The 11,969-nt window shown below is 36.7% G+C and overlaps 1 protein-coding gene across 2 annotated transcripts; it reads left to right on the forward strand.

Moving 5' to 3' along the window:
* The first annotated feature begins 364 nt into the window (after positions 1-364).
* Positions 365-11,845, forward strand: LOC142174820 (uncharacterized). 2 transcript variants are annotated; one of them, XR_012703896.1, is made up of 2 exons: positions 365-1,123; positions 1,361-4,118. XR_012703896.1 is itself a non-coding variant. In XM_075241120.1 (2 exons), exon 2 carries the CDS (start codon positions 5,439-5,441, stop codon positions 6,210-6,212), a length of 774 nt encoding a protein of 257 aa, XP_075097221.1. In that variant the 5' UTR covers positions 378-1,123; positions 5,319-5,438; the 3' UTR covers positions 6,213-11,845. The 2 variants fall into 2 exon arrangements, 1 of the variants encoding a protein (XP_075097221.1); XM_075241120.1 differs by lacking the exon at positions 1,361-4,118 and adding an exon at positions 5,319-11,845 and having other exon boundaries at positions 378-1,123.
* The last annotated feature ends 124 nt before the right edge of the window (positions 11,846-11,969 follow it).

Consider the following 11,969-nt stretch of genomic DNA (forward strand, 5'->3'; position numbering starts at 1 on the left):
CATGTTTCAATTGTTATTTTTTTTTATTTTGCATTAATTAGTCCAAGAAATTATGAGAGTTTCATTAGGAATTCAATTATTTCAGGATAGTTTATTATGAGTTGTTACCTTTTTAATGGCTTAGGTTCATTCAATAGTTGTTAGATATACTCTTCAGCTTTGAATTTTCCTGATCTTCAATCCATTTGAAGATATTAGCTTATTTGTTTGATGTGTATAATTAGGAATTTAAGGTTAGTTTGGGGAATTACTCAATAAAGGGAATATTACCTAACTATAAGAAGCTTCTAAAGTGATGGGGTTCAAAATGCACTATTGAATAATTAAAAGAAATTGAATTGGGTGGGATCAAATAAAAAATTGTTGAAGGGGCATGTATGAATCAAAGGAACATTTTCTACTGCCTATTTAGACTAAGAAGAATAGGGACAGAAAAACAAGGAAAAAATCAGAGGCTCCTTTCTTGAACACAAAAAAGAGTAGCGCCGCATTTCACAAAGAAAGGAACCCTTCCTTGTCATCCCTTTCTTCAACGGAGAACACCAAAAAAGGGATATCTGGTGAACGAACACCTAGGGAAAAGGTGAGGAAACGGAGGAAAAGAAATGAAAAAGAAAACGGGAACAAAGAGAGAACGAAAATACATTCTGCTTCTGCATTTCAAGCTCGATAAAAAACTAAAAAATCAGCCATTGAAAGAATCCCTTAAGCTCCATAGCTCTTCGACCCATAATTCCCTTCTTTTGTCCATTTTTATCCATTAAAATACACCTTCTTTTGCTTTGAAATAGTAGCTAAAAATGTGCTCAATTTCATCCTAAAACACTCTTGAAGCACCTTTGAAATACCAGCCGCAAACCCTTCCCTAAAGCAGCCCCAAACAACCCCGATTCCAACTAAAAAATAGCCCCCAAAACCCAGCGAAAATCTGCTCGAAAAACAGTCCAAAAATCAGCCTCCACACTCCAAACACCGAGAACATAGCACAGGTTATCAACGAGTTCGAGTCGAGGCGGTTCGAGGTCGTCGATTCCAGTTCAAATTCTGATCGATAAGCTCATCGGAGAACTTTCAGAGCTCTATTTCGTGTTGTACACATTGGGGAACATATTCCATAATAAAGGTTCAATTTTAATTCATTTCTTTATTTGGTAATTTACGTTGTGTTTCAATACTTTCAAATTCATTGTCGTTGCTAGTTTTGGTAATTTTGTCACATGCTTTATGAATTGATTTCTTTGTTGCCATTTGTGCCGTCTCCTTCTCTATTGATTCAGTGATTGTATTTCCAAGGATAGTTGGTTTATTAATGGTTCATGAGAGTTTGAGCTGATTGTATGTTTGGGTTCAATGGAACTAGGTGTAACAAAGGGCGCGGGCAGAACAAGTTCATTTGCTAGGCCCAATGCTTCAATCAGTAGATTAAGAGATGGCCCAACTTCCCTTATCCAAAAATGATAATTTTTTTTTGGATTAACAATATAGTTAGGGTGATGATTGTGATAAACATAGGTCATGGTTTGCATGTTACTGACTCTGCTATTTATTTCTAACTTTTGGTAGATTTCTTCCACATGGAATAAATGGAAACCGCTAATTAACAATATGAATATTTTTTTTTGCAGTTGTTTTAAAATTTAATTTTCTTTTCTTTTAATGATTTGGGTTTGAGGATAAATTTCAAGTTGAATATTTTTATTCGTAGCTTTCTGTTCAAACATTCTTAGATTGAACTAATAGTCTGAATGGGATTTGATTTCTATTTATATCTATTTTTGGCTAATATCCACTATCTTTTCATTAAAATAAAAAAAATAAAGGAATTTTTATTGTTTTTATTTTCAAGTCTATGTTTATCTTGATCAAATTTCTATATGTCATCGCACAAAGTTTCGTCACCTTGTAGATACGATCGAAATATTTTTGTCCCAAAGTATGTGTATAATTAATAGCTTTATATTGAATTTCAAGATAGTCTTAAGTACGAACAACCATATATTGCTTTAATTGAGTACCAAATCCTTTTAAAATAATTATAGGCCCTCACTTAATTAAAATCCCAAAACTCATGGCCCTCACTTAATTAATTTTAACTCTTTAAAAATCGAGGTGTGCCATTTGTTGAATTTTCCATGGCCCTCGCAAACTTGAAAGTGCGTAGTTGCTTTATGCGCGCTATTTAAATTAATTTCCTTAAACTTGGGTGTGCATTTAAAGTGACCCAACTCCAATTCTCAACAACGTTAAATAAAATGTGTCATGGATCGCGGGTGCATTTCATGTGGCGTGGTTCAAGGCGTGTTTTAAATAACATTGAATCTTCCTAAAAAATAATTAAAAGAGATTTAGTAAGTTAAAATGTATCATAGGCTAAAACATGTATTAAAATCATATAATAGGCCAATTATAATAGTTTAAGCGACCGTGCTAGAACCACGGAATCCGGGAATGCCTAACACCTTCTCCCGGGTTAACAGAATTCGTTACTCAGAATTTCTAGTTCGCAGATTTCAAAAGGAAAGTCGAAATTTCCTCGATTTGGGATTTAAAATAAACCGGTGACTTAGAACACCAATTGAAATATTCCAAGTGGCGACTCTGATAAATAATTAATCTCATTTCGAATAATGTCACTTAAAGTGAAAAAACTCCCTTGTACCCTTCCGGGTGGTAAAAAAGGAGATGTGACAACTCTGGCGACTCCGCTGGGGAGAAAAACCCAAAACTTTTGGTTCAGGATTTAGAATTCGAGCTTAGATGAATTGTTATATTTGGCTTTGTTTATTATCTGATTTTATTACATGTTTGGGCCTAATGTGCAAAATGTTTCTTTTTACCGCTTTGATATTATTTGAACTATATATATAAACTACTACGAAACCCCTCTCTTCTCTCTCCCGAGGAGTGCACACTGTTCGTGACTTCTTTCTGTTAGTGTCATATCCCAAATAGAACGAGGTTCGGACAAGTTGCAAAGCTGGATGATCTTTTGATTACTGGTACGCAGCCCCCCCTCGGCTCGAGTTGTCCGCTCAGGTAAGCCAGGTCTAGAACAATACACCCAGGTTTTAAACCTAGAATAACTCAGCCTCATGCCGGATCCCTAGTAGGAGCGCTTATCTGCATCATGTGCATTTGACTTTGGGGACTCAACACAAGGTTTGGGTCCGTCTAGGACAGGTGTACCCAAAAATTAAAGACCATCCTAATGCATCCTAATGTGCTACATGTTGCAATCTTCAAGGGTAAAAGGGTCATTTGGTGGACCAACAATAGTTGAGGGCAAATGAAAAAAAGAGGGTGAAGTGTGAAAATAAAGCAAGTGGAGCCCAGTTATGTTTTTGTTACATTTTTATTAAGAAAAAGACAAAAAAAAAGCTTGAAAAATTCAAAAAAAGATTTTACACTTTTTCATCATTTTTCGAAAATCAAAGAAAAAAAGAGGAAAAAAGAAAATCCAAAAAGAGTTTTCATGTTTCATCATTTTTCAAGAAAAAACAAAAAAATGTTTTCTCTAAATTAGTCGTTTCTTTTTAATTCTCGACCGTATCCAATCTGCCCGAACTACGCATACCTGATTCTCGTCTTTCGGGGTGTGATACGTAGGCAACCCACATAGGGTCCGGTCTTTCCTAGTAAATCTTAGGTTCTTGGCTTTGCGGGGTCTTAGCCAAATTTTGCATTGCTAGCCACCTTTTGGCTAAATAAGTCATTTTGCAAAAATAGCCTCAATCATGTCTTGCATGTGTCCAGTAGGAAGTGTTATTGTCTCATATAGTATTGGTTTAAAGTTTTCTCATACAGGTGTGGTTTATTTACCGTAGTTTGAGCGTGACAGATCCCAGGACTATCTAGTCAGGATCATTTGTTGAGGAATGGATTAAAAAGAGTTTTTCTTTTCTTTTATTTATTTTTGAGTTTGTTTTTCTTTTATGTCATCTTTTACCTTTTAGCTTTGTACAGTAATGTCGAGCCTTTTAGGTGATATTAGAGTTTATCATAGTCTAGTTAAGTTTGCTAAGTCTTTTGTTACTGTATTTCTTATTTTGTATTTGGAAATGTGTTACAAGGAAAAAATCCGGAAAAAAAGAAGAAAAGAGAAATTTTGCGTTTTTATATTTCTGTTGGAAGTTTTCTTTAGAATACTCATTCTAGGAATTTAAAAAAAATCATTTGACGTGGTTTTTCCTTTAGGCAATTAATATCTAGAACTTAAAATAAAAATTTGTTTTATATTTCCTTTAGTATATCATGACTAAAAATTCAAAGAAAAAAAGAATTTACTGTAAGGTATTAATATCAAAAATCCAAAAAAACAAAAGATTTTCTTTTGATGTTCTTCTTTGGGAAATCAATGAAAATGAAAAAAAAAATTCTTTTCTTTTTTCTAGAAATTTAGGACATTGTACATAGAAGAAATAACATACCTTATTTGCTGTTTATCTTTAAAATTTCTCCTTTAGGTAATTAAAAAATTGAAACCTAAAAATATTTTTTTTTGTTTTTTATCTTTTTCATTTCTCATTTTGAAATCTTTCTTCAAGGATATCAAATGAAAATTCAAAATATTTTTCTTTGGTTTATTGTTTAGATTTCCTTCCTAAGAAAAAGAATCAAAAAATATTTTTCTCTTGTAGGTTTTTTTTCCTTAATAATTTTTCATAGAGTGTTTGTTTCAAAAGAAGAGAAAAGGTACAAAAATATATGCTCGTTAAGTTTGAGTTTAGGATATGTTATAAGACATTGAGTCTAGAAGATTAAAAAAAGAAGAAGTGAGATTTGCTTCTTTTATTTCTCTTTTCTCATCAGAGTAGTCATTAAGATAAAAAGAAAAGAAAAAAAAGAGAATGTCAGTTTGTCTCCTTTATTCCTGATCTTCCAAAACTACGCAAAGATCTGATTCATGCGGCGTCATGATACGTAGGCAACCTACATAGGGTTCGATCGAATCATTTTTTTATTTATTAAAAGGAAAAAAGAAAAAAGAAAAAAAAAGAAAAACAAAAGAGAGGAAAAAGGAAAAAAAAGAGGGGTGAAATGAGAGAAAGAAAAGAGTGATAATTAGAAAAAATGATCAAGCAAGCGCTAGAAAAGCAAAGAAAAGAGAGGTTGAAATGAACAAATTGGGATGATGCCAATTGACCTTTGTACTCTCGAAGTCATTTTAGAATCGATAATTGTGGCTAGGTGCATTGCACATAAAGTGAGATTATCTTATGTTAAATGCCCTAGTGCTAACGTGGTGGATTCATTTTGTTATAATCATAGCAGAAGTGTGGTTGGTTTTTGGTTTTTAAAGTGGTAACTCCTCTCTACAGCATAAAGTCCAAAGGAAATCGCAAACAACAACAAAACTGTTGGTTGATGCCGGGGCCCGAAAGCAGTTGATCGAACAGGACAATGGGTTGGTTGAAGAGGTAAAGATGTTGAGATAACACATGGTGGACATGTATCAGGCTTGGATGACTGGGAAGGCACTACCCACGCCACCACCTAGCTTCCTAGATGCCGCCCTTACCCAAGCTCCGGACACAATGCCAGATGATCCTCCATACTCTCCAGATCCACCCGCTTATCTCCAAGCTCATGATGCCCAATATTACCCCTCAGAGGTTGCCCACAAGGTTCCCTACTCATACAAACAGGGCCCGCGGGATGAGCCTCATGTTAAAAATGAAAGGTTCACAAGAAGAGAAGGAAAAGATGGGATATCCAGGAGGCTGAAAGGCATAGAACAGTCCTTAAAGAACAAGCAAGGAATGGGAGACCAGGGTAGCATAACTTACAAAGAACTGTCTGTGTCCCCTGACGTTCGCCTGCCTGCAGAGTTTAAAGTGCCAAACTTTAACTTGTATGATGGGTGTGGAGATCCGGTAGCCCACCTGAAGGTTTATTGCAGTGAAATGAGAGGTGTTGGAGAGAAAGATGACTTGATGATGGCGTATTTCAGTGAGAGACTAACTGGGGCAGCTTTGGACTGGCATGCTCGTCAAGATGTTGACAAGTGGCCTATATTGGGTGACATGGCTCAAGATTTTGTTCGATACTTTCAATACAAATCAGATGTTACCCCAAACCGCTCCTCCCTATCTAAAATGGAAAAGAAGCCGGAGGAAAGCTTTAGAGAGTTTGGGCTCAGATGGAGGGAGCAGGTTGCTCGAGTCAATACGATTGGTGAAGAAGAAATGGTTGAGCTTTTCCTAAAAGCCTAGGGGCCCACCTACTTCAGTCATTTGATCCCGGCCTTGGGAAAGTCTTTCAATGATGTGTTAAAAATGGGGGAGCTAGTAGACGAGGGAATCAAGTCAGGCAAAATCATGAGTTGTTCGAAAGATATTCAGAACATCCCAGTAAGCTTGGGTGGAAGAAAGAGAAACGGAAAAGATGATCCGATGGGCTTTCCCGATCAACACTTCTAGCCTCGACATCATCCCCGTGGATATCCTTGTGCACCAGATGATCCTCCCCAATGCCACTTCTCTCCACAAAACTCCCAAAGTTGTACATCACTTTCCCAGTACCCAGCTCCACAAAATGCCTATCTACCCCCACGAGCCTACCAAAAACTCCCTGAATTAGGTTTTTGGCCCAATCAAGCATTTAAGAATGAGAGGTTACGGAAGAAGAAAACCTTCACTCCATTGGGAGAGTCATATGCCAGTCTGTTCCAGAGGCTAAGGAAATTAGACATGTTGAAGCTGACCCAGATAGAAATGCCAAACCCTCTTCCAAAGAAGTTTGATTTTTCTCAAATGTGCGCATATTGCTCAGATGCCCCGGGGCATGACATAGAGAAGTATTGGAAGCTGAAGATTGCGATTCAGAAGCTTATTGATGCAGGCGACATTGTCGTGCAAAGTCTAGATGCAGTAGACATTAGCCAAAGTCCATCACCTGTGCATAATGAGACACATATGGTGGATATGATTTGTTTTGAAAAGGAATATGAGAATTCTTCTGAGGTCCTCGGTGGTCCACATGCTGCGAAACTTTCAACGCTATCAGAGGTTGATCCTAAGAATGAGCAGGCAAAGGGAACCCAAAAGCAATTTGTTAAGAACAATGTGATAGAGATTTGTGAAGGTCTTAGTATTGTTGATGCAGAATTCAGTGACTAAGATACCGTGCTTGATAATTGGAAAGACGCTCCATTTCTTGGTCAACCGAATAGGAGCTTTGGTGGTTTAGATTGTTGTCATTTCTGTTGTCCGGGTTATTTTAGGGTTGTAATCCGGATATTGTCTTGTGATTCAAACCCTTCTATCCTTTTATTTTGTCTAGTTCCTTTGGTCGTAGTATCTCATTTAGTGTTATCTAGGTTTGTTTTAGGGTTGTACCCTAGTTTATTTTGTTTGTTTGTTGTTCAAACCCTTTCACCGTTTGTCTAATGCAATTCTCTGTTTTCTGCTATTTCTAGTCATTTTTGTTTAGTTCTCTTCTCCTCATACAGTTCTTTTCACGCTGGTTCTAGTGACATGACATGCACACATAATTCTCAGCTTGAACTTTAAAAGTCAGTTTAGTCAGGAAATACTTTTGAAGATGATAGGGACACTTGAGGGATACAAGAATAGATTTGGACATTTTGAGATCATGAAGCCCGAACCATGTGAAACTGGGGCAGATAGAACATAAAAATATACTATTGAAATGCATCATGCTGCATTGGGTGAAGATAACAACGAGTTTGCCCCAAATTTGTAGGGGGTCATTCGTGGTAATGAAAGTGAGAGTGTTGTCCAATGGTGCTTTGTATGTAACAAATGTAGAAGACGAATGTGTGGATATGGTTATCAAATCTAGCACAATCAAAAGATGTTACGAATGCTTTCCTTGGTTTGTTTAATTGTGTTGTTTGTACTTGGCATGTTTTGGAGATTGGAATGATGAAGGCATTTTGTTCTTCTATCTAAACACTTTATCCTTCGTTACCTTTTTGAGCCTTATTTATTTTCTTTCATACCCCTCTTCGGAATCAGTAGTAAAGATCATAAATGCAAGCGTGAAAGATAAGTAAAGGAAAAAGAAGAAGAAAAAAAAGGAAGATAAAGAAAGAGAAAAAGAAAAAACAACAAAATAACAAAAAGAGAAAAAGAAAGAAAAGAAAAAGAAGAGAAAGAGGAAGAAAAAGGAAAGAAAAATCACAACAACAAAGTAATTTCTATGGCATGAACTACTTTCGACCCGATTCCTTTTAAGGATACATAGGCAGCCTCATGGTTCGGTCCCATCAAAATAAAATCCAAAAATCCCCAAGCAAGAAACTGGGGCAGAAGTTGTGGTTGTTTTAAGAAATCTAATTCCGAAAGTTGTAATTTTGAACCCATGTTGAATTGTTTTGAGCCTTTGATACCGTTTATTTCTAACCCTATCCAAAAGCCCACGTTACGGTCCAAAGAAAGACCTTCTGATCAGTCTTCGAGGGATGCCAAGTCGAGCAAGTATAGGCGATTCATATCAAGGGCGATACTTTGATCCAAACTAGAAAAATAAAAAATGAGAGAGTCATATTGGTGAAAACCTTCACGGGCACCTTGAGGCGACTGTAAGTTGAGAGAAAGAACAAAATGAGAGAGGCTTGATGGTGAAAACACTTCGGGCACTACAAGTCGAATAAGGATTGTGAATCAGATTGGATAATCAGAGCATTGAAGCCTAGTTTCACGGTTTAAAGGTACAACAAGAGTTGAAAATCAGACTTGCTTGATAGAATAGGCCACAGGTGCTTGTCATGGTCATTAGAGTTGGTATCCACATCTGATAGGTTTCCACTTTGTAGTTTTCTTGTTAGGAATCATCTCTTCCCTTTGTCTTTTACTCTGTGCCTTTTGTCTAGGTTACTTCCTCTCTTTGAGTATGTGCGGTTGAAACAAGTGAGAAATGACTTTAAAATTTGCCACCAGCTTTCCAATTGCACAAAACGGGGTCTGGCTAACACATCAAAATGTCATAAGTCAGGAAAAAACAACAAGCGCATTGAGGTGGTAACAATCAACATGCTTTGGGATCCTTGTGAAATACAAAGGTTTTGTACATATCGATTCATTAACAATGCAACAAGATGGAGGGTGTTAGGCAAACGGATCAAAGGTATTTTCGGTGAAACACGAAGGTTTGGTACATATCAATCCATGAACAATGCAACAAGATGGAGGGTGCTTTGGTGAACGAATCAAAAGTATTTTCCATGATAAGATTGACGAAAAGGGTGGTAAATCAGTGATAAGCAAGATCTTCCAAGCAGAAGTCAAAGTTATCATGGCAAGCGATAGAGCAATAGACCTCAAGGCCAAGGCCGGTGTTTTAAGTCAGGAAAGAATAGAATGTGCACTGAGTGGATGACAATTAACGTGCTTTGGGATTTATGGGAAACATAAAGGTTCAGTAAACAAGCAAGGTTTTCGAGTGGGAATCAAAGTGATCATGGGAAGTGAATGAGCAATCGCTCTTAAAATTCAAGGCCACAAACCAACCACCATATTTTTAAACTGACAAGATTTTCTTTGATTGAAATAGGGGAAGAAAATTTCATTCGTTTCGGAGAACCCTCCATAAGGAAAGGCAAAGTACCAGACAGGTTTTACCGTAAATTCTCAGGATCCTCCTGAAAAATGGGACCTAGTTTAAAATTCAAAACAGTCATGATAGTAAAATCTAGCATAAATGTATCCCAAGGAATATAAAATGGTTTTAAAGTTCGCATGCTGGAAATATGATTCAATTAGCAGTTTTCAGGATCCTCCTGAATAATGGGGCCTAGCTTTAAGATTGTTGTTAGATAAGAAGATGTAGAGGAAAAAATACCTTTATAAGATATAACTTAGGTTTAAAATTGTCGTTTAATTAAGAGTTATCAGGACTCTCCTAAATAATGGGACCCAACTTTAAGATTTCCATTAAATAACAAGATTTAGCGTAAGTTCTGTTATAGGGTAATATAATTCAGCCGTAAAGAAATGTCACTCTTAGGATAAAACTTGACTTTTGATTTTCAGGACCCTCCTGGATAATGGGGAATAGTTTAAGACCCTCTTAGATAACAAGATTTAGCGGAAGTCACACCTTTAGAAAATATAACTTAGATTTAAAATTGTCGTAGTTAAGAGTTGTGAGGACCCCCTTGGATAATGGGACCTAGCTTTCAAATTCTTAGTAATATTGGTAATATGATTCAGTTTAACACTCACATATGCGCCCAACTACCAAACTGGGGCAGAAAAATTTCTTTGTTTTGTCTATTTTTGTTGAAATCAGGGACCCGCTTGGAGAACAGGGAGAAGCAGTTCAAGTTCAGCAATTTGGCGCTCACCTGGAGAGCAAGGGAATACAATTCAAGTTTCAGCAATCAGGCGCCCACTTGGAGAGCAAGGAAATACAATTCAAGTTTCAGTAGTCAGACACCCACCTGGAGAGCAAGGGAATACAATTCAAGTTTCAGCAATCAGGCGCCTACCTAGAGAGCAAGGGAATACAATTCAAGTTTCAGCAATCAGGCGCCCACCTAGAGAGCAAGGGAGTACAGTTCGAGTTTCAGCTTTCAAGTTCTTATTGATATTTGGTAACATGATTCAGTTTACACTCACATATGTGCCCAGCTACCAAACCGGGGCAGAAATTTTTCTTTGTTTTTGTCTATTTTGTTGAAATCAGGCGCCCACCTGGAAAGCAAGGGTATACATTTAATTTCAGCAATCAGGCGCCCACCTGGAGAGTAAGGGAATACATTCAAATTCAGCAATCAGGCACCCACCTGGAGAGCAAGGGAATACAATTCAAGTTCAGCAGTCAGGCGCCCACCTGGAGAGCACGGGAATACATTCAAGTTCAGTAGTCAGGAGCCCACCTGGAGAGCACGTGAATATAATTCAAGTTCAGCAGTCAGGCATCCATCTGGAGAAAGGGAAAACATCTCAGATTACAATTCAAGTCAGCAACAAAAGAAGCTCGCGGCAAGAATGCGAGTCAACAATCCGAGGTGATCAATAGAAGTTAGTCACAATAAAGAAAAAAAGAGAGGAGAAAGGCAAGAAGTTAATCCAAATGTAGAAGTTGATGAAAGATGTGGGTTGCCCAAGACATGGTTGAGGTCACAAGCACTACATGTCCGGTCTTGATCCGAAAATCTGAAGAAGAACGAACTAGTATCTGCAACTAGCAAGCTTCAAGGTTCAAATCCAAAGTCTGCATGAAGAACCATTCAAGACTCAAGATCAAACTTCAGAGGACTTATAGATAGGAATCTTGTAACTCATAGTTGACAAACTTAGTTAATCTTTTTCATTTTTTGATTTTGATGTAATAACAGGACCGCGGACCTGAACCTCGACGGAACGGCACCTCGATCGGCTCTCCACCTCGGTATACTCCATCATCTCACTCATCTCTGAACTACACGTGGCCTGATTCCTTTATAGCCAAGGATATGTAGGCAGCTCAAATACCAGGGCTCGGTCACATTCCCCTTTTCTCTTAGTTTTAGTCCCTCCAAATAAGGGTCGGGTCAAAAAACCTGTCTAGTCATTCTTTGTCAGAAAACTCTTCGCGTTCCAGTCAAAGAGGGGCAGCTGTAGACATGTGATTTTTGACCCTCCCCATATTTTTATATTTTAGCATGTAAATATTTAATTTAGGCCTAATATAGGTATTTCAACTCATTTTGACTCTTTTACTTTATTTTATTACAAGAAAAATAAAAATTACAAAAAATATTTTAGTTTATGTATTTTTCATAAAAAAAAATTTTAAAAAAAATAATACAAAAAATAGTACCTTATTTTTATCTTTATATAATTTTGAAAACATAAAAATAATTTCATGTTTAGTTTAATTAATTGGGATTAGCTTTGGCATTTATTTCAAATCATAAAAATAAAAAAAAAATATATTGCATCTACATTTAGGATTTTATTTTACATTTTTAGATAAATTAGTATATTAATTTGTTTGACAAAAAAAATCATAAAAAAAGT

This window comes from Nicotiana tabacum, chromosome 20 (assembly GCF_000715075.1).
Source record: "Nicotiana tabacum cultivar K326 chromosome 20, ASM71507v2, whole genome shotgun sequence".
Taxonomy (NCBI): domain Eukaryota; kingdom Viridiplantae; phylum Streptophyta; class Magnoliopsida; order Solanales; family Solanaceae; genus Nicotiana; species Nicotiana tabacum.

Excerpts from the sequence above, each read along its gene's own strand:
- LOC142174820 (XM_075241120.1), top strand. The coding sequence starts at position 5,439 with ATGGTGGACATGTATCAGGCTTGGATGACTGGGAAGGCACTACCCACG.